A 20,603-nucleotide genomic window follows, 5' to 3' on the forward strand; every position below is an offset into this window, starting at 1 on the left:
CAGGACCTCCAGGACCTCTGGGACCTGGGAGTCACAAGGATCCCAGAGGCCTCCACAGGGACCTCCAGACCCCGTGACCTCCCAGAGCCACAGGGACCTTGAGATTTCAGGAGCCTCCAGAGTCACAAGGACCTCTGGGACCCCATGGGAGCTCCATGTGACCTCAGGGCTCCCCAGATTCACAAGGACCCCCAGGACCTTTGGAAGCTCCCAGACCTTCCAAAGCCTCCAGAGCCCCCCAGGACCTTCAGCATCCCTGGGGCCAGGGTCCCTGGGACCCTAGTACCCCTGTTGTGTGTACACACAAGTATAGGGCTAGATCCAGGTACAGATATCTCCCTCGTATCCCCAGCACCCATGGCAACCCTGGTAACAACAAAGGCTGGGTTGGGTGTCCTTGGCACACCCAGGGACCCCCATATCCAGGGACTCTGGCACTGGTGAGCCCCAATGCCCTGGGGTCCCAATCCCTCCATGCCCCTGGTGTCCAGAGAGCTCCTGCCACCGTGTGCCAGGGGACAGGGGGAGAGTGGGTGGCCCTTGCAGGGCTGTGCCATGCCCCTGTGGCAGCAGAGCAATGCTCCCTGTTTGGCATGGTGAGGGTGGCATGGGTTGGGCTGGGACAACCAGGCACTCAACCAGGCACTGTCCTTGTCCCAGACCTGCACCACTGTGGTGGTGGCAGTGCTGGTGATTGTGGTGACAGCAGGGCTGGGGACCCCAGTGCCTGTCCCAGGCATCCTGGCAGTGTTTGTTGTGCCAACAGTCCTGGGACAGGACTATGCCATACCAGATATCCTTCATGGCACGGGATGGCATGGAGCAGCTCCCTCCCCTTGGCACAGCCACAGAAACCTCAACCGAAAGTGATAGATTGTCCCTTTGGTCTCTGCCCGCGGCGCTCCCTCCTCCACCCCTGCCAGGGAAGGCACAGAGTGCCTCTGTGCTCCTGTCACCACTGTCCCCTCCTGCCACCGAGCACTCCCTGTGCTCCCCCCCTGCCACTGAGCATTCCCCCGGCTGCAGTGTGGGACAGGGGGCAGGACAGGGAGCAGGGACACGCTCCAGCTGGCACAGCCGGCCCGCAGGGCACTCCCGGGGCTGGCTGGCTCCACGGGTGAGCCGGGAGTGCCACATGCTCGCCCCGAACTGGCCCAGCCGGCCCCGCTGCCCTGGGGGCCACCCCGCGGGTACTGGAGGCTTCCCCAGGTGCCACGGCTGGGCACGGGGAGCAGGGCAGGGAGCAGGGCAGGGAGCAGGGCAGGGAGCAGGGTGCCCCACGGCTGTGCTGGAAGCAGGTGGCAGTGACATCCTGCTGCCAAGCTGTCAGCCAAGCTGGGCAATGAGGGTTGTACCCCCTGGCATGGCGCTGCCCTCCCATCACAGCACAGCCTTATTCTGCCCCATGCTTCCCCAGGATGGGGTTTGGGGTGTGTGTGCACCAGTGGGGGAACAGGACACAGCCCCACATCCATGGGGTGCTGTGCCCATGGGGAAGCTGTGCCCATGGGGAAGCTGTGCCCACGGGGGTGCTGTGCCATGGGGATGCTGTGCCCATGGGGGTGCTGTGCCATGGGGATGCTGTGGCCATGGGGGTGCTGTGCCCACGGGGGTGCAGTGCCCATGGGTGCCCTGGCTAAGCACCCCCTTCCCTTGCAGGGTGACCATCCCTCTGTACGACGCCGACACGGGGCTGCTGGTGCTGGCAGGGAAGGTGAGCTCCCATGGCTGGGGGTGCAGGGAGGCACTGGGGGACAGGAGGATGCAGGGGGGGTGTAGTGAGGTGCAGCTTGGTGCATGTGGGTGCAGTGGGGTGCTTCCTACAGCCCTGCTCATTCCGTGTTCCCACCATGTCTCTTCCAGGGAGAAAACCTCCTGTACTGCTTCGAGGTGGCCCCCGCACAGCCAGCACTCACCCAGGGTAAGCAGGTCCCCTCCCACCCGTATCTCCCCCAGAAGGGGGCTCACTGCTGCCTGGCCACCCAGCCCATGCCACCCTCCTGTCCCACAGTGACCCAGTGCAGGACAGAGGGCAGCACAAGGGGCCTGGGGGCCGTGCCACGCCTGGCCCTGGATGTCATGGCCTGCGAGGTGCTCCGTGTCCTGCAGCTCACCGACACCGCCCTCGTCCCCGTCAGCTACGTGGTGCCACGCAAGGTGAGGGGGCCCTGGGGGTGGCACTGTCTCCTAGGTGCCTGGTGTCATCTCATGGGTGACACCTGCCCAGCACTGGGTGACAGGAATGACCCGGCTGCAGTGAGACCCCAGTCTCCAGCCCGGGGAGAGCAGGAGAGGAGGTCCAACCTGGATGCTGGTGGTGGGTTGCAGAGTCTGGGTGCTGGATTTGGGGAGCTGGGTGCTGCCTGCTGGAGAGTGGATGCTGACAGCTGGGTGCCACCTGCTGGGTGCTGTCGTGCAGTGGGTGCTGGGCACTTCAAGCTGCTGAAGTTTGGGTGCTGGAAGTGTCTGGGGGTGCCCAGGGGTGTCCCAGCTGCAGCAGGACAGAGGCTGTGGGATTTTAGGAACATCCATCTCACCCCATCCCCTCTCCCCCAGTCTGTTCAGGAGTTCCATGAGGATCTGTTCCCTGACTGCACGGGGATGCTGCCAGCCACTGATGCCCAAGGCTGGTGGGCAGGGGACAGCCAGCAGGTCAGTGTCATCTGGGGGGGTGTCCTTGCTGGTAGCATTGCCACTGCCCCATGCTCACCATTGTGCTCGGTGCAGGTGGGGAGAGTGAGCCTGCACCCTGCACGGAGACCCACGGAGACCTTCACATCCCCCATCATTGCTGGCACTGTCCCCACCAACGCTGGCCACACAGACACCGACACCGGCCACACCGACGCTGACCACAGTGTGAGTATGGGGTGCTGCAAAAGTGCACTGAGTGCTGAAGGGGTGGGGTCCCTGCTGCCCTCATCCCACGAAACAAACCAGCATTCCCTGCCTGGGCTCTCTCTCCCGTAGGAAGCCAGTGGCTACTCCTCGCCATCCTCGCTGGCCTCCCCAGGCAGCGCAGCCACCTCGCTCTCAGCCAGCACCGGCACCTCCAGCGGCTTTGCCAGCAGCCCCAGCCAGAAATCCCTGCAGAGCATTTTGGGTGAGCGGGCAGTGGGGTGGCTCGGGGTGCCCCTCTGGGGGGATTCGGGGCGCTCACCCAGCCCGTGCCCGCTGCAGGGCCCAGCTCCCGCTTCAGGCACACCCAGGGCCGGGTGCTGCACCGGGACCTGCACCTGAGCAACCTGCGGGGGCTCAGCCTCACCACGCCGGGAGAGAGCGATGGATTCTGTGCCAACCTGCAGCGCGTGGCACTGCCCCTGCTCTCTGCCGGCGGCCAGATCACCGTGCTGGAGGTACACAGGGAGGTGTGGGGCTGGCATGGTGCCGTGTGTGCCATGTGTGCTGTGTGTGCCATGTGTGCTGTGTGTGCCGTGTGCCCTGTGTGCCCTGTGTGCCCTGTGTGCCCTGTGTGCCCTGTGTGCCCTATGTGCCATGCCACTGACCCCGGCTCTCGCCCGCAGCTCTCCAAGCCCGGCCGCCTCCCCGACGTGGCCGTCCCCACCATCCAGAACGGTGTGGCCGTGGCCGACCTCACCTGGGACCCCTTCGACCCGCGGCGCCTCGCTGTGGGTACGTGCATGCCAGCCCTGCCCAGAGTCCCCCAGGGCTCCAGGCATGCCATCCCACCCCATTAAACACTGCCCATCCCTCCTGGCACAGCGGGTGAGGACGCCAAGATCCGGCTGTGGCGCATCCCTGAGGGAGGGCTGCAGGAGACCCTGCAGGAGCCTGAAGCTGTTCTCCGAGGTGAGGGGACCACTGAGCACCCCACACTAGGGACAAACAGCCCAGTGGCACCCACAGCTGGGGACAGCCACGTACTGCTGAACCTCACCAGGTCACACGGAGAAGATTTACTCCATCCGCTTCCACCCCACGGCGTCCGATCTCCTGGTCTCCTCCTCCTATGACATGACCGTGCGGATCTGGGAGCTGAGCACAGGGCAGGAAGTCTTGAGCCTGCAGGGACACACGGATCAGGTAAGTGATGACAAATCCAGGGATACCCGAGAGGCAGCTTTGGGACATTTGCACAACATCCGTCTCTCCAGATTTTCAGCATGGCTTGGAGCCCGGATGGGAAGAAGCTGGCAACGGTGAGCAAAGATGGACGGATACGGATCTACGAGCCACGGCGCAGCTCTCAGCCTCAACAGGTACAATCCCAGCGCTGGGGACGGGCTGGAGAGCTGGGGTGTGGGCAGGAAACCCTCCCATGTGCACATGACTGTGCCCCCAGCTCTCTCAGAGCAGGCAGGGTGACCTTCATCCCACACAGGAGGGCCCAGGTCCTGAGGGGGGACGTGGAGCGCGCCTGGTTTGGGTTTGTGGTGGTGACTACATCCTGGTGTCCGGCTTTGACAGGTAAGGAGGGGGACACAGGGCAGGGCAGGGGTCCCTGAGGACAGTGCTTGCTCTCACTGTCACCTCCCCACAGCCGCAGCGAGAGGAGGATCCTCCTGTACCGGGCACAGGCCCTGTCTGAAGGACCCTTGTCTGTCCTTGGTCTGGACGTGGCCCCTTCCACCCTCCTGCCCTTTTATGATGAGGATACCAGCGTTGTCTTCCTCACCGGCAAGGTGAGGGCTTGCCCTCTAAAAAACTGTGGGGCTCCCTGCCTACAGCACCCCACAGTGTCCATGTCCCCTGACAGCCCCTGTCTTGCTCCATCCCCAGGGTGACACCAGAGTCTTCCTCTATGAAGTGACCCCCGAGCCCCCCTACTTCCTCGAGTGCAACAGCTTCACCTCCAATGAACCCCACAAGGTAAAGGGGGGATATGCTGCCTGTCCCTGACCCCCTACCTGTGCTGCCAGACCCCACTCACACCCGCGCCCCTCCAGGGCTTCGTCTTCCTGCCCAAAACGGCATGCGAGGTGCGGGACGTGGAGTTTGCGCGGGCGCTGCGCCTGGGGCAGAGCAGCCTGGAGCCCGTGGCTTTCCATGTGCCACGCGTCAAGGTGGGTGACGGGGGGGCTGGCCGTGTTTGGGGATGGGGAAAGGAGAGATAACACCCCCTGAGCGCCCCTTGTCCCCGCAGAAGGAGTATTTCCAGGACGATCTGTACCCGCCCACCCGCGTGTGGTGGGAGCCGGCGCTGGGTGCGGGTGCGTGGCTGGACGGGCAGGACGGGCAGCAGCGCCGTGCCAGCCTGCGCCCCGCAGACATGGTGCCAGGTAGGTACGGGGCTGGGCATGGACCCCCGGCCCTCAGGGGGCTTTGGTCAATGGGGTGGAGCCCTCCCGCCCCACGCTGACACCGCTCTCGCAGTGAGTGAGGCCCCCAAAGAGGCTCCGGCTCGGAAGTTCGTCCCTGCCTCCGTGTACCTGGAGGAGAAGACTGATGAGCAGAAGAAGGAGGAGGTGGGTTCTGGGCTGAGCACCCTGCGCCGGGCCCGGAGGTGATGCCCCGCGCCCCACCGCCCTGCCCGGCTCTCCCCACAGCTCCTCAGCGCCATGGTGGCCCGGCTGGGCAACAGGGACGACCCGCTGCCGCAGGACTCCTTCGAGGGCGTGGACGAGGACGAGTGGGTGAGTGCGGGACGGGACACACGAACCCGCCTGGGTCCGCCCGGCCCCGCCGCGCCCTCACCCCCGGCCTCCCACAGGACTAGGCCGGATCCGGGACAGAGCAGCCGGGACCCCGCACCCGGCGGGGCCACCACCAGGAGGAGGAGGAGGAAGAGATGGAGGAGGCGCAGGGCCCGCCGCGGGCAGGACCCGCTATTAAAGCCGCTGCACCAGCACCGTGTCCTGCCGTGATCCTGGAAGACCGGGGGGGCCCGGGAATGGGGGAGACACAGGGAACGAGGGGCATGTGGAGCGGGGGCGACACAGGGACCGGCTCCGGGGGGATCGGGGTGACACAGGGACCGGCTCTGGGGGGGTACGGGCATCGGAGTGACCCAGGCACCGACAGCGGGGGGACACGGTAACCGAGCGGGACGTGAGGACCAGGGCGGGGAGTACACAAGGACACAGGGACCGTCACCGGGGGACACGGAAATCGGGGATAACACAGGGACTGAGGGAGAGCCAGGGACCGCGGCGGGAGGGAACACGGGGACTATGGGGGACACCGGGACCGGCACCGGGATAACACAGGGACTGGGGATGGGGGCACACGGGGACCGAAGGCACACGGGGAGGAGGGCCAGGGAAGCCGCGCCCCACCCGGGGCCTCCGGCGCGGGGCTACCGCCAGAGGGCGCTGTGGCTGCAGAGAGGACGCTCCGGCCGCGCCGCCGCCGTCTCGGTGTCCGCCGTTACCCTCAGCCCCGGGCACGTGACCGGCGGGGCGGAAGCGGCGGCGGGGACATGGTGAGAGGGGACGGGGGACGCGGCGGGGGCACAGCGCGATCGGGGGGGCAGGGCTGGGGCCGGACAGGGGCAGCGGGACCGGGAGTGTGGGAAACAGCTGGTTCCGGGAGAGCCAGGGCCAGTGGAGAGGGGACAGGGACAGGGGAAGGGGTCACAGGGGCAGGGAGGGGGGAAGAAGTCATGGGGAGGGGAGACAGGGACAGAGGAGAGGAGAGCAGGGACAGGGAGGGGGTGACGGGACCAACGGAGAGGGGACCGGGCATGGGTACAAGGGACAGAGACAGGGGAGAGGAGAGGGAGCCTGGGGAAGGTATCACAGGGACTGGGTGGGGGACAGGGACAGAGAAGGGGGAACAGGGCCACGTACGGCCATGTCAGAAACCAGATGGGGTCAGAGCAGACCCCCGGGGCATGGGGAGAGGTGACAGGGCCAAGGAGCCGCGGTGGCTGTGACAGCAGGCTGTCCCCGCAGGCCAAGTACCTGGCACAGATCATCCTGGTGGGGGCCCAGGTGGTGGGACGGGCCTTCATGCGGGCGCTGCGCCAGGAGTTCGCAGGTACGAGCTGGGATGGTGCCCCGTGAGCTCCGTGCGCCCACGCTGCCACTGTCACAGGGGCCATCCTGGCCCTGGCACTGCTGCCAGGCTCACAGAGATCCCAGCCCCCCAAAGGGCAGAGTGGGACAATCCCTGGGGTGTGATCCTGCCCTGCCTGCTCCCTGCACCTCCCTGGCACTGGGACAGCATCCAGCTGGCCCTGGGGTGGCTGGGTGGGGACAGAGGGGGCTCTGGGCACCTGGAAGTGCCCAGGCGGTGCTGCCTGAGGGCCGGGGGGTGGCAGGGGGGTGGCAGGGGACTGAGGCCGGTGTCCCCAGCGAGCCAGGCCGCGGCCGATGCGCGGGGCCGTGCCGAGAGGCCCCAGTCTGCTGCTGCCTCCAGGATCATCGGCATCAGCCTCCAGGAAGCCCAGCAGATCCTCAACGTCTCCAGCCTGAACCCTGAGGAGATCCAGAAGGTAGAGGCTTCCTTGGTGCTGGCAGGGCCTGGCCTCTCCAGGGGTGCTGCTGTGCATGGGGGTGGCAGCTGCTCCCCTGTGCTGCCTCGGGCTCAGTTAATCACAGCTTGAGGACTTTGAGGGTTCCCTGCCCCAGCTGGAGCAGCCCTCCAGGCTTGGCCTCTGCATCTGCCCAGAAGGGCTGCTCAGGGAAGGGATGTGGGAGCTCTGGAGGTGCCTTGCTGGGAACATGGGGGCTCCCAAGGGGTGTCAGGCAGAGCCACCCATGTGCCCAGGATCACTCTTCAATGCTCTGGAGAGTGGGAGGTGCCAGGGTTTGGGAGTGGGAATGGCAAGGCTGGAGGTGCCTCTGACCCAGAGCTTCTCTCGGCAGAACTACGACCACCTGTTCAAGGTGAACGACAAATCAGTGGGAGGCTCCTTCTACCTGCAGTCCAAGGTGAGTGCTGGGAGGAGCAGGGCAGGGCCGGACCTTCCTAACCCTGCCTGGGCTTGGGACATCCTGGGTATACCCATGGATGAGGCAGAGAGGGCAGGGGGCACCCCATCCCTGGCTGTCCCCCCCATTCCTGGGTGTCCCTCCATCCCTGGTGTCCCCCATCCCTGGCTGTCCCCCCCATTCCTGGGTGTCCCCCATCCCTGGGTGTCCCTCCATCCCTGGTGTCCCTCATCCCTGGCTGTCCCCCCATCCCTGGGTGTGTCCTCATCCCTGGGTATGTCCCCTATCCCTGGGTATCCCCCAATCCCTGAGTGTCCCCCCCCCATCCCTGGCTGTCCCCCATCCCTGGCTGTCCCCTACCTCTGGGTATCCCGTGTCCCTGGGTGTCCCCCTGTCCCTGGGTGTCCCCCCCATCCCTGAGTGTTCCCCATCCCTGGTGTGCCCCCACCCCTGGGTGTCCCCTGTCCCTGGGTGTGTCCTCATCCCTGAGTGTCCCCCCCATCCCTGGGTATGTCCCCTATCCCTGGCTGTCCCCCCCATCCCTGGCTGTCCCCATGTCCCTGGCTGTCCCCCCCATCCCTGGTGTCCCCCACCCCGGGTGTCCCTGTCCCACAGGTGGTGCGAGCCAAGGAGCGGCTGGACGAGGAGCTGCGCATCCAGGCCAAGGGTGACACGGAGAAGGGGCGGAAAGCCGAGACGTGACTGCTGCCACCCCTGCCCCCCATGCCCCTCACCCTTAACTTATAGCTAGCCAATAAACACCGTGTCCTCCAGCACCTGGCCTGGCTGCTGCACACCCGGGGAGGGACGGGCCCTGCCTGCCCAGCGCTGCCCTGCAGGGATTGGCCCCTGTAGGGGCTGTGCTTGCCCGGGGGAGGAGGAGGAGGCAGCTGGGGAAGAAGGGGTGTCCCCAGGGCATTGAGGCTGCCAGGGCTCAAATGGCACTGGGGGAGGCTGCAGGAGCTATTTTTGGTGGGGAGGTTGGATGCTCTTGGATGGAGCGCACCTCTGGCTCCATACCCTGGAGTGCTGTGCCGTTACCTCCTCCCAGCGTGGATGGATGGCTGCTGGCTCGGGGTGAGGGACTGTGAGGGGACACCTGTGGCTGTCCCCACCTGCAGCTCACCCCGCAGGTGCTGGCAGGGTGTCACTGGTGCCAAGGCTGCCTGAGCAGGAGCGTGGGGACACGGCTGGGGTCAGGCAGGGCCAGCCGTGCCCCCAAGGTCACACCCGTCCCCCCCTGCAGCCCCCTGTCCTTGCCGTTGGCACCACAGACTGAAACAGGAACTTACTTCAACTTCACTTTATTGTTTTCTTAATAAACTTCCTCTCCCCTGGACGAATATAGTGTTACAGTCGTTAGCTTATCTCGTACTTGTGCAGTCCTTACACGCTACGCTAACAGCGATGGAGCCCAACAGGAGGAAAATAAAAACAACCCAGAAACTACGATAGAAAGGCACTTCGAGACCGTTAAAATACTGATGTCCTGGAATGTGCAACAACAAACCGATGAGGAGCGAGGAGACGTTTCACCGGCCGGGGCGGCCTGGTCGAGGGCCCGCAGCCATGCTGGGCTGGGGCAGCGCCGGGCGGTGAGGGCAGGGAGACCGGCTCCCTGCGGGGCACCCCGGCCCGGGGCGGGACTGCGGAGCCCCCATGGCTCCCGAGCGAGCGGGACGGGTGTGTGTGACCCCGGGGGGGCTCCGAGCTGCGCCCGCGCTGAGCTGGGCACGCTGCCCCACGGCCGGGGAGCATCCATCCATCCATCCATCCGTGCATCCATCCATGCCCGCCGCAGCCCCAGGAGCGGTGCCCGGCAGCCGCTGCCGGCCGTGCCCGCGCTGCCCGCATGCGCTCGCGGTGCGTGGTTAGGTATGAACGTAGCTAGAGGGGGCAGTGCCCGACGAGCGGCACACCGGCCGTGTGCCTTGTCACGGGAGGGCCGGGGAGGCGGCGGGGACGGAGCGGGGAGGGGGCGGGCGGGCGCCGGGCCGGCGGGTGCCCAGCCAGCTGGGCCCGGCACGGGCTGCCGGGGCTGGGATGGCACTGCCGGGCACCGCTCCTGGGGCTGCGGAGCTGTCACCCCGCTGTCCGTGCGGCAGAGCCCGGGGGCTGCGGCCCCCCACAGCAGCACCGAGGGCTCGGGCAGGGAGACGCCGAGTCAGCGGAAGCAGGAGAGCCCAAGCGGGACCCTGTCGGAGCAGGGGGGCTGGTCGAGAAATAAATAGCGGCGTGTCCGGCTGCCCAGGGCCGGGGAAGGGGAGAGGGGCAGGGGGACCCCCCTGTGCCCCACCTGCCCCCAGCGCGGGGTCGCAGCCGGCTCCGGCCGCCGAGGGATTATTGCTTTTCTCAGAAGAGTCCGTTCTTCTTTCGTGACGGGTAAAAGCACGAGCGAGGCCCCGCCGGGGCTGCAGGGGGAGGAGGGGGCCGTGCCCCCCGTCCCCAGACGGGAGCGGGATCTGCCCACGGGGCCGGCGGCTGACCCCGGGCATCGTCGGGCCCCTCAGTTGACGGCGGCGGGTTTGAGCAGCAGGGAGCCGGGGGGGATGAGCACCCAGCCCGGGGGCAGCGCCTCGGGGCTGCCCCCCGAGCTGACACCGGCCGAGAGGTCGAGCACGGCCCCCGGCAGCAGCGCCAGGCTCTCGGGGGGCACCCGCGGCCGCCCCGGCTCCGTCCTTTCGCCCCTCTCCTTGCGGCTCTCCAGCCCCTTGCCCGCCTTGGGCGGCCGCCCCTCAGCCCCGCCGCCCTTCTCCCCCTCGGCCTTGGCCCCGCCGGCCAGCAGCGACATGACGGGCAGCCCCAGCCCCGCCGCGAAGGGCGAGGGCAGCAGCGGGCTCTTGGCCAAGTTCAGGGGGCCGCCGTTGAGGGGCAGGACGGGGCCGGGCAGGGCGGGCAGCGCGGCCGCAGCCCCGCAGCCCAGGGCGCTGAGATCGAGCGGCGCCGGTGCCAGCGGGATGGGCAGCGCCGGCAGCCCCGGCGGGGCGAACAGGGCGGCGGGGTTGGGGATGACGAGCTGCGCCCCGTTAACGTAGGGCACCTCCGCCGAGCCCAGGGGCGTTTTGGGAGGCGGGTGGACCTTGAGCATCTCCGGGTGCTCGGGGGACACAAAATGCCCGTGGGCTTTGATGTGCTTGCGGAGGGAGCTGGGGTCGGTGTAGCGCTTGTGGCAGCCCGGCATCTTGCACGAGTAGGGCTTCTCCACGTAGTGCGTGCGGGTGTGCTTGAAGCGGTCGCTGGAGTTGGAGTAACGCTTGTTGCAGCCTTCGTAGGGGCAGATGTAGGGCTTCTCACCTGTGGGACAGCAGCACCGGGTCTGCCGGGGGCAGCAGCCCTGCCGTGTCTTCCCAAGCCCCCCGAGCCCCCCGAGCCCCAGCAGTGCAACGAGGGGGCTGCTCTGCTGACCTGTGTGCGAGCGGTTGTGGATTTTCAGGTTCTCCAGGCGGGAGAAGCTCTTGTTGCAGGTGGGGCAGCGATGCGGCTTCTCGTTGGTGTGCGTCCGGATGTGGATCAGCATCTTGTACCTGCCGGGGTTGGGGCAATCACACAGTCATGGAATGGGCTGGACTGGGAAGACTTAAATCTTGTATAATTCAAACCCCCCCCGCCATGGGCAGGGACACTTTCCACTGTCCCAGGCCCTGTCCAGCCTGGCCTTGGACGCTTCCAGGGATCGAGGGGCAGCCACAGCTGCTCTGGGCACCCTGTGCCAGGACCTGCCCTCCCTCACAGGGAACAATTTCCTCCCAATATTCCATCTAAGTCTCTCCTCTTTTAGTTTAAAACTGTTCATCCTTGTCCTATCACCATCTGCTTGTGGAAGCACTGGGGAGGGAATGCTAGGGAGGGAGTCAGCCCTGCCTTCCAGGGCAAGTCCCTGTCCCCGTGCCTTGGCTATGGGGTGGGAGAACCAGGACATCCAGGCCAGCACAGTCACCCAGCGCCCCCAGGACCTCACACCCTGCCTGAGAGGGAGGGACAGATAACATTGTTAGAACATGGGTTGGACTTGATGATCTTATAGGTCTCTTCCAGCCTTGAATTTCTGTGATTCTGTGATTCTGTGTGAAACTTTCCCTGCACATCCCCAGAGCTGGGCTCCTCCTCCCCACAGCAGCCCCCCAGAGCCCCCCCAGAGCCCCCCACGCCCACCTGGCGTTGAAGCCCCTGCCATGGCGGGCACAGCCCTCCCAGTGGCAGCAGTACCCCGCGTCCTTCTCGGGTTTCACGTGGAAGTCGTTGACGTGGTCCACCAGGTCTTGCAGGAGGTCGAAGAACTGGTTGCACTGTGGGCAGGAGGCTGGGGGTGAGGGTGCCCAGCAGGGTGGGCACCAGGGGGGCCAGTCCCCCCATCACAGCCAGCACCTGCCCCCACCCCATCCCAGCTCCCACCTGTGTGCAGCAGCAGCATTTGGGGAAATGGAAAAGGCCTTTTGCATGACCCCCAGCCCTGCATCACCCCCCAGCATCTCTGCACAGCACCCACCTCCCCAGCCCTAAAACTTATCCTTCCCAGCCCTACTGTCCCTGCTTGGCCTCTCAGCCCCAAAACTCACCCACAGCCCCAAAGATCTCTGACATGGCCTTCCAGCCCCATGCCATCTCCCCAGCCCCAAAATTCCCCTGCGTGCCCCCCATCCTTGCAATGCCCATGTGGTCTCCCAGCCCCTCATCACCACCTGCAACCCCTCAAAGCTCCCACACACCCCCACCACAGCCCCCACAGCCCCAGCCCTCCCTGCTGACCTTGGACCAGCGGCAGACGAGCTGCTTGGGCAGGGGCAGCTCGGGGGGGAGCCGTTTCTCCTTGCTGGGGGGCAGGAAGGCAGCAGGGGGCAGGTGCAGGGCCCCCCCGGCCCCCAGCGGCAGGAAGAACTGGAAGGAGCTGGGGAGGCCATCGATGTAGCGCAGGGACTGGAAATCCTGGAGCAGAGTCCGGATGGAGGAGCAGTGAGGGACAGGGCCAAGCTGGATGGAGACCCCCAGAGATGCCCCCCAAGCCCTTCAAGAGATTCCTTATAGCCCCTCAGCAACCCCAAAACCTCACACAGACCCCCCACAGAGATCCCCCCACACTCCCCAGAAACCCCCTAGATCTGCCACCCCCCCCAGGGACCCCAAAACCCCACAGAGACCCCCAGAGACGCCCCAAAGAGACCTCCCAGGGGCCTCCCCGGGGATACCTCTGGGGCCGGGGGGGCAGGCAGGACATTGCCCCCGTGCTGTGTGTACAGCGGCAGCCCCGGGCACGCTGCCGAGGTCGGGAGCACTGTCCGGGCACCGTCCCCGCAGCTGGGGACACCTCGGGGGGGGTCACGGCCGTACTTACGTGTGGGGTGAGGGGGCCGGGCAGGTCCCCGCTGCCCTGGCGCTCGGGGGACAGCGAGGCGCTGCCCGCCGGAGAGTCCCCCCCGGAGCGGGGCGAGAGGCTGAGATCCACCACGGGCACCGGGAAGCGCCCGTCCCGCGGCTCCGCCAGCCTGGAGTGTCCCAGGAGCGCGGGCGACGGCGAGGCTGGCACGGCCCTGCGGACGCCCCGGGCGCCCCCTCGGCCCTCCCCGGCCGGCGGGGTGTCGGGGCGCTGGGCAGCGCGGGCTCGGGGGCCGGACGGGCCCCGCTTCTCGCGGGCAGCTCGCAGCTTGGAGATGCTCAGCTTGAGGTCCAGGGGCTCCTCCAGGGAATGCATGGTGCCGGGGTGGGCTCTGCGGGGGACACCCGGGGGTCACCGGTGCCACCCGGAGCATCGCCCCAGCGCGGCCCCATGGCGATGCCCGCTCTGCTCCGGGCCGCAGGACACGGTGCTGGCACGGAGACCGCGCCGTCCCTTCCGGCCGCCCTGCCGCGGCCCCCTCCCGCAGCGGGCAAAGGGCAGGGCATGGCACCGCGCCCCCCCCCCCACCCCGGCCCTGCGGTGTCCCCAGTGTGTCCTCTCCGTGTCGCCGGCACAGCCCCTTGGCCCGCGACCAAACCTTGCCGGGGATTGCCAAATCCCCTGGGCACCCGCGGAGCTACAGCCGTGGTGTCCCCATTCCACCCCCCCTCCATCCGTTCATCCATCCGTCCGTCCGTCCGTCAGTCCCCGCGGGCCTGCCCCAGCGAGGCCTTTCCCAGCGGCAGAGGAGGGCGGTGGCGGCCACCAGCCCGGCGATGACCCGGGCGGCCGAGCCCGCTGGCCCCGGCCCCGGAGGCGGCGGAGCTTCCTCCCCCGCCGGGGCCTCTTCCCCGCCGGCCAACGCCGCCGCTGCCGGGGCCGAGCAGGGGCTGCGGCCGCACGGCGCGGCACGGAACGGCGTGGAACGGCGCACAATGCCACCCTCGCGGCTCGGCCGCCGCACATCTGGCGGGCAGCTGAGAACGGGCAGCTCGGTGCAGCGGTGAGCGCCCGGTGCCGCCCCCCGGCTGTGCCCCCGCGGCCACCCGCATCGGCCGGGCCGGGCTGGGGGCGGCCGAGGGGCCGTGTCGGGGGTCACGGCGCACCCAGCACACGTGGCAGCGGGGGGGCCCCTCCATCATCCCCACCCCGCCCCGGGGGGCCCGGCCCCCGCCCTGCCCCGCCGGAGGGGCCCCCGCGCTGGCGGGGGTCCAGCCCGGCTCAGACGCTGAGGAATGCGGAGGAGCCGCGGGGGGCATGGGGCCCGGGCGGCGGGGCGGGGACCCCCCGCTGCACCCCCGAGCTGGCCGAGGGGAGGCCCCAGGGGGGGCTCCTGTCCCGGGCTCCCGGCGGGGGAGGAGCCGCCCCACAGCATCGCATCCCCCTGCGCCTCCCGCGGCCGGGGGTCAGCCCCATAGGCGGGGCCCTCCCCTTCAGCGGGGGGGTCCTGGCCCGAGCATCCACCTCCTCCCGCCGCTCCGGAGGCTGCCCCATCTCAGCGTCCCTCTCCCGGGACAGGGACTCTCGCTGAGCTCTCCCGGCCTGCCCGCACTGGGGCCCTTCCCCTCTGGGGGGGCTCACCCTGCGCCCCACTGCGGGCTGTGCCCATGGGCTGTCCCCACCCTGAGCCCCACCACGCTTGTCGGGCTCCAGCACCCCCCTGTGCCCCACAGCCTGCTGGCACAGCTCGGGGACAGACAGACACAGGGGCAGGACCCACAGCTGGGGTGGCACAGCCGGACCCCAGCCCAGGGAGTGGGACAGGGGCTGGCATCCCCCCACACGGGGCCAGGCAAGGCGTCACTGCTGGTCCCACCACGACGCTCGTGTCCTCACGTCCTCGGGGCTGGGAGGTTGGGGGGTCCCGGTGCGGGCGGCGCTGGGTGGGGACCGCAGCCATCCCCGGGCGGGACGGGTGGGAAAGGGGCCTCCAGCCGCTGACGCCAGGGCTCCCAGCGCGGCCGCGGGCGGGCGAGCAGGAGGCTGCCAAACCACGCGGCCTCGGGAAACGGGGCGCCGCGGGGGCCCCGCGGGGATGGGGACGGGGACAAGCCCTGCGGTGGCTTGGCCGGACGCCCCAGCACCTGCGGCCCCCGCGCGAGGCCCCTGCCCGCTCCTGCCTGCCCCTGCTCGCTCTCCCCCCATGGCCTCTCCTGCCCGCGCCAGGCGCTGCCAGCCCGGCCCCAGCCCAGCTTCCCCCCCGCCACACCAGTTCAAACCAGTCCGTCGCGGGGCTGGGCCCAGGGGCTTCCCGGTGCGGGTGGGGGCCGCTGGGATGGAGCCCGGGCGCGGGGGCAGCGCCCCCATCCCCATCCCCTGGGCCCCCCGCACTGCCTGGGACGTCCGGGGAACCCGGGGTGACCCCGGAGCGGCCGGCGGGGTGCCAGCTCTCCGGGCTGCCGGCATTGCCGGGGTGTCGTGTGTCCCCCCTCCAGCCCCAAACCCGCCAGGAATAGCACGGAGGGAGCGCGGGCAGCGGCTCCGCGGCGCGGTGGGCTCGGGGATGGCGGCGGGGATGGCGGGATGGCGCTGCCATGGCCGGGGGACGGTGACCCCGGGGCTCGGGGAGCGGGAGCGGTGCCAGCGCCGCAGGCAGGGCTCGGGCTCCGCCGCCGTGGCAATTGGCAGCGGCAGGCTGGCACCGCCGCCACGGGGGGCACTCCGCGGAGCCCCCCGTGCCAGGGCGGCGTGGGTGGGTTGGCAGGATGCGGGTCATTGTCCCCACGGCTGCTGGCAGGACGCGGGCGCCCGTGGGACCCGGCCATCGCTGTTTGTCCCAGTGCAGATGGTGCTGGCACTGCCACGGCCGCTCCTCACGGGAGCCCAGCTGTGCCTGACGGGTCTGGGGGAGGCGAGGGGGGTCACATCCTGCTGGCAGCTCCATCTTGTCACTGTGGCCCTCCAGCACCCGGCACCCCGCGCCAGCCGGGCTGGCGGCAGCTGCCAGAGGTGTCCCCAGGAGCGTACACGGCTGTGGTCCCCGAGCTGAGGCCGGTGCCGTGGCTGCCCCTTCCCGGGCATGTGGAAGCCGTGGGGATCCTGGCAGAGGGCTGACAGCAGCCCCAAGCGCCAGGGCCCCGCCAGCCCTGCCCGGGGACACAGCTGGAGCAGGCGGGGACAGCAGCGGGGTGGTCCCGGCACCCAGCGGAGCAGCGCCCTGGGTGCGGCAGCATCGTGGGGATGGGGGCACATGGGGACCCGGGCTGGGGGAGGCGGTGACAGCAGGGTGACAAAGGCATGGGGAAGGGGAGGTGTCCACCGGCTGCAGGGTTTCTCCATGCTGGGCAGGGAGCGAGCGCCTGCAGCAGCGCCTGGGGACACCGGGGACAATTTGTGGTCCCCGCTGCTGGCACCTCAGGGAGGGGGTCACACCGTCCTAGTCCCTAAAACACCCCACAATGGCACAGCCTGGGCTTGGCCGCCCCACGCCTCGGCCCCACGGGGCCGTGGGATTGTCACCCCCGTGGTGGGGACTGTCACCTCTCACCATGGGGAGCGGGAGGCCCCCGCCAAGGGGACCGGGGCGGCTGCCGGGCGGTGGCACCGCCGGAGCGAGACCGGGATGGGGACGCCCTGCACCCCCCACCCACTGCCACCCTTTCTCCCCTCTCGCACCATGGGGACACTGCTGTGTCCCCGGAGGTGGCCGCAACCGGGCAGAGCCACCCAGCGCGTCCCCGCCGCAGCTCCCGCCCCACGGCCAAGGTCAGGACACCCGCCCGGGGTGCGGGGGGACGGCGGGTGACGGCCACCCCCCCCCCCCCGGCACCCACCGGGCAGCGGGGAAGCCCCCGCTCCTCATTTCCCTCGGGGGTGCGGAGGGGCCACGTCCCCCCCCGACCCGCTCCCTGGGCGGGGGGGCCGCAGGTGCCAAGGGACCCCCCGCACCCCGAGGGTAACGGGGAAGGGGCTGCCCGGAGGGTCCCCCATCCCCTCCCCCCGGCGGTGGCAGCATCCTCCTCATCGTCCTCCTCCCCTCCGCGGTGCCCGGAGCGCGACCGTACCTGCGGCGGGGGCTCAGCGCCGGGCGGGAAGCGGGGCGGGGTGCGAGGCTCGGCGGAGCGGGGCCCCCCGGGGCCGGTGCCGGGGCCGGTGCGGGGCGGCCGGGCCGCTCCGCCACATCCGCAGGGGCTGGGGGCGGGGGTGGCGGCGGCGGGGCTGGGCCCCCCCTGCCCGGTCCCGGGGGCGGCGGCGGGGCGGGGGCTCTGCCCGCCGTGATTTATGGCCGCCCCGCACCGAGCGGCCCGGCCCCGGCTGCGGGCGGCGCTGGGCGGGGGCGGGGGCGGCCCCTCCCCGCCCCCGCGGGGGGCACCGGGGGGCACCGAGCCCCGCCCCGGGGGGGGAACCCGCCGCCCCCCCGCACAAGGTCACCCCGGCGCTGCGGCAGAGCCGACCCCCCCCTCCCCCGCGTGTCCGTGTGTCCCCTCCGCGTGTCCCTGTCCCCCCCCCGGGGACGTGGCGGGGCGGGGGGCGGCGCCCACCGGAGCCCCCACCCCGTACCGGGGCGGCGAGGGGGGCGCGAGGGGGTCACCCCGGGGAAATGGGGGTTGGGGGGGATCCCCCTCCCCGCAGGAGCGGCGCCGCCCGCCCGCCGCGTGACGTCACAGAGCGGGGCTGGCGTCACGCCTGGCGGGGGCCCCCGCATGACGTCACCGGCGGGGGGGTTGTCCCGGGGCCGCGGCTCCTTCCGGCGGCAGGATGTGGCGGGGCCGGCCCGGATGCTGCAGCCGCGCCTCGCCGGGGGGGTCCCTCCCTCCCTCCGTCCCCCGGGGCCCACGCGGGTGGCTGGGCACACCCCACCCGTGATTTTATTGCGGGCGGAATGCAGCTGCGGTGTCCCCAACGCTCCCCCGACACGGGGGACAGGGAGGGGGGACACGACCCTGCCCCACGCGGTTTTTGTTTGGTTGGGTTGTTTTATTTTTTTTTTTTGCGGGAAAAGCTGCAGTATCCCCAAGAGCGCCATGTGAAAGGGAGGACACACGCGTGGGGGACAGCACTGTCGCAGGCGGGTGGCTGAAGTCACGCCCCACCAAAACACCCGTGCTTGTTTTGTTGCCATTTGGGGTTTTTTTTTGTTTTGTTTTTCTCTCTTTTTTTTTTTTTTTTTTTTTTTTTTTTGCAGGGGGAGATGCGGTGTCCTCCCTGCGAAAGGGAGGGACACACGGGGAGGACGCTCTGTTCCATGCGGACTTTTGGGTGGAGAGGGAGCTGCCGTGTCCCCAAGAGCCCCACGCAAGGTGGGGACGGAGTGAGGGGCACAATTCTCCCGCGGGCAGCTGAAACCACATCCCAGCCGCGGTTTGGGGTTTTCTTTTGCGGGGACAGAGCTGCTGTGTCCCCAGCAGCAGAGCGGGGACACAGGGGAGGGGCAGTTCTGACCCGCACGGGCGGCCGGAGCCACATCCCAGCCGCGGTTTGGGTGTTTTTGTGGGGGAGCCGCCGCGTCCCCAACATCCCCGCCACGAGCAGGGCAGACACGGGAGGGCAGCACCGTCCCTCCCACGCGGGTGCCCGAGGGGTTCCTGCGGTGTCCCCACGGTGTGTCCCCCTCGCTGTGCCAGGCAGGGGGGCCGCGCTGCTCCCCGAGCCGCGGGGCCCCGCGGGGACCGGGCAGGGGGCCCAGGGGACACCGGCAGAACCTGTCCTGCAGCTCCCGGCGGGGCCGGGCCGTGCTGGGGGAGGGCTGAGCCCACCCTGCTCTGCCGAGCGGCTCCTGCCCCTCCGGGGTGACAGCCACCCCCTGCACCCCCAGCGTTCCCGCTCCGGGGGCCCTGGACGCACGCAGGCACTGCTGGGGGGGCTGTGGGGGGAGGTCACCTGCCACAGGTAGGTCCCTCAGGTACCACACGGCTCCTGCCAGCCCCCTGTGGCCCCTGCCAGCCCTGTGCTCCCCTACCAGTCCCCCAGACTCCCCTCCCAGCTCTGTGTCCCCCTGTGACCCCCCCCACAGCCCCTGCCAGCCCCCCCATGGCTCCTGCCAGCCCTGTGACCCCTGCCACCCTCTACACCTTCCTGCCACCTCCACAGCCCCCCAAAGCCTCTATCATCCCCCAAAGTCTCCCCATCCCCCTGCCAGCCCCCCTAAAAGCCCCCTGCCCACATGAACCCATCACCCCCAAACCCCGAACCCCATCTGGAGCTCTCCATGCCTCCTGTGAGCTCCATGCCCCTGCCAGCCCCCAACGCCCCTGCTAGGCCCCTCAGCCCCCTGCCAGCTCCCAGAGCCCCCCAATCAATTCCCCAATCTCATCACTGGCCCCCAGAAACCCCCATGAGCTCTCAGGATGCCTCTGGCAGCCCCCAGAGCCTCCTCCCCAAAGCCCTTTGCCAGCCATGGGATCCCTGTCACCCCCAGCTCCCCAGGGCTGCTGTGACCCCTTCCCTCTCCCCAGCCACTGGCAGCCCCCTGAGCCCCCCAAAAGGCAGACCCTGCTGGAAACAGGAATGGGATGGGATGTGGTGGGATAGGAATGGGATCAGATTGAATAAAAGAGGATGGGACAGGACTAGGATAGGCCAGGTTGGGTAGGATAGGATGGGGAGGGGATTAGGTGGGATTGGGATGGGGATGGGGTAGAATGGGGTGGGACAAGCTGGATGTAGGAGAGGATTGGATGGGGACAGGATAAAATGGAATAGGGACAAGACAAGTCAGGATAAGGTAGGATAGGGTAGGATGGGATAGGGCAGATGAGGTGGGATGGAGATAAGGCAGGATAGAATGGGAACAGGACAGGATGGAATAGGATTAGATGGGACTGGAACAAAACAGGTCAGGATACCATGGGATGGGATGGGATGGGATGGGATGGGATGGGATGGGATGGGATGGGATGGGATGGGATGGGATGGGATGGGATGGAAATGAGGCAGGTCAGAATGGGCTGAGATAGAATTGGATGGGATAGGTTAGGATGGGATTGGATGGGATGAGTTAGGATGGAGTGAGGACAGGGTGTGATGGGGATGGGATGGGGACATGTCAGGTCAGGGTAGGATGGCATAGGACTAGGGCAGGATGGGATGGGATGGGAAAGGATGGGATAGGGTAGGGTAGGATAGGATAGGATAGGATAAGGACAAGGCTGGATGGGATGGAGACAGGTCAAGATGGGATAGGATAGAGCAGGATGGGACAGAACTATGGCAAGAGGGAATGGGGACAGGTCACATTGAGATAGGATGAGATAGGGACACAACAGGCCAGGGTGGGATGGGATCCACAGGATAGGGTAGGATGGGATGGAGCTAGGGCAGGATGGAATGATGTGGGGTGGAATGGACACAGGTAAAGATGGGGTAGGATAAGGCAGGATAAGGTAGGGTAGGATGGGATGGAGCTAGGGCAGGATAGAATGAGGCGGCATGGGAGGGGGACAGGTCAGGGTGGGATA

General features: G+C 68.5%; 2 protein-coding genes across 3 annotated transcripts in view; one reads left to right on the forward strand and one right to left on the reverse strand.

The window, feature by feature from the left end:
* LOC131565135 (mitochondrial import inner membrane translocase subunit TIM16-like) overlaps positions 1-8,609 on the forward strand; it is a 37,215-nt gene extending 28,606 nt beyond the window's left edge. Inside the window, exons 10-31 of one of the 2 annotated variants that reach the window (XM_058815841.1) lie at positions 1,660-1,714; positions 1,864-1,921; positions 2,012-2,157; positions 2,557-2,652; positions 2,728-2,859; positions 2,971-3,103; positions 3,181-3,356; positions 3,525-3,633; positions 3,724-3,810; positions 3,902-4,044; positions 4,116-4,220; positions 4,343-4,428; positions 4,502-4,643; positions 4,741-4,830; positions 4,908-5,024; positions 5,105-5,240; positions 5,335-5,426; positions 5,508-5,594; positions 6,855-6,939; positions 7,257-7,396; positions 7,770-7,835; positions 8,451-8,609. In XM_058815841.1, coding sequence (XP_058671824.1) covers positions 1,660-1,714; positions 1,864-1,921; positions 2,012-2,157; positions 2,557-2,652; positions 2,728-2,859; positions 2,971-3,103; positions 3,181-3,356; positions 3,525-3,633; positions 3,724-3,810; positions 3,902-4,044; positions 4,116-4,220; positions 4,343-4,428; positions 4,502-4,643; positions 4,741-4,830; positions 4,908-5,024; positions 5,105-5,240; positions 5,335-5,426; positions 5,508-5,594; positions 6,855-6,939; positions 7,257-7,396; positions 7,770-7,835; positions 8,451-8,537 — 2,368 coding nt within the window. In that variant the 3' untranslated portion in view covers positions 8,538-8,609. Of the gene's footprint in view, positions 1-1,659; positions 1,715-1,863; positions 1,922-2,011; positions 2,158-2,556; positions 2,653-2,727; positions 2,860-2,970; positions 3,104-3,180; positions 3,357-3,524; positions 3,634-3,723; positions 3,811-3,901; positions 4,045-4,115; positions 4,221-4,342; positions 4,429-4,501; positions 4,644-4,740; positions 4,831-4,907; positions 5,025-5,104; positions 5,241-5,334; positions 5,427-5,507; positions 5,595-6,332; positions 6,383-6,854; positions 6,940-7,256; positions 7,397-7,769; positions 7,836-8,450 lie in introns of those variants that run through there. The other variant, XM_058815840.1, reaches the window with a different exon arrangement.
* Positions 8,610-9,133: 524 nt separating this feature from the next.
* GLIS2 (GLIS family zinc finger 2) lies at positions 9,134-17,412 on the reverse strand. Its single transcript, XM_058815845.1, has 6 exons — positions 17,211-17,412; positions 13,165-13,537; positions 12,582-12,758; positions 11,988-12,121; positions 11,241-11,359; positions 9,134-11,129 (listed from the first exon to the last, which is right to left on the reverse strand). The coding sequence occupies exons 2-6, from the start codon at positions 13,519-13,521 to the stop codon at positions 10,342-10,344; spliced, it is 1,575 nt and encodes a 524-aa protein (XP_058671828.1). The 5' UTR covers positions 13,522-13,537; positions 17,211-17,412; the 3' UTR covers positions 9,134-10,341.
* Positions 17,413-20,603: the final 3,191 nt, after the last annotated feature.

This window comes from Ammospiza caudacuta, chromosome 17 (genome assembly GCF_027887145.1).
Source record: "Ammospiza caudacuta isolate bAmmCau1 chromosome 17, bAmmCau1.pri, whole genome shotgun sequence".
Taxonomy (NCBI): Eukaryota; Metazoa; Chordata; class Aves; order Passeriformes; family Passerellidae; genus Ammospiza; species Ammospiza caudacuta.

Excerpts from the sequence above, each read along its gene's own strand:
- GLIS2 (XM_058815845.1), bottom strand. The coding sequence starts at position 13,521 with ATGCATTCCCTGGAGGAGCCCCTGGACCTCAAGCTGAGCATCTCCAAG. Across the intron at positions 12,122-12,581 it reads TCGTCTGCCGCTGGTCCAAG|TGCAACCAGTTCTTCGACCT; the intron begins GTCAGCAGGGAG and ends TCCTGCCCACAG. Across the intron at positions 11,360-11,987 it reads GGCAGGGGCTTCAACGCCAG|GTACAAGATGCTGATCCACA; the intron begins GTGGGCGTGGGG and ends CAACCCCGGCAG.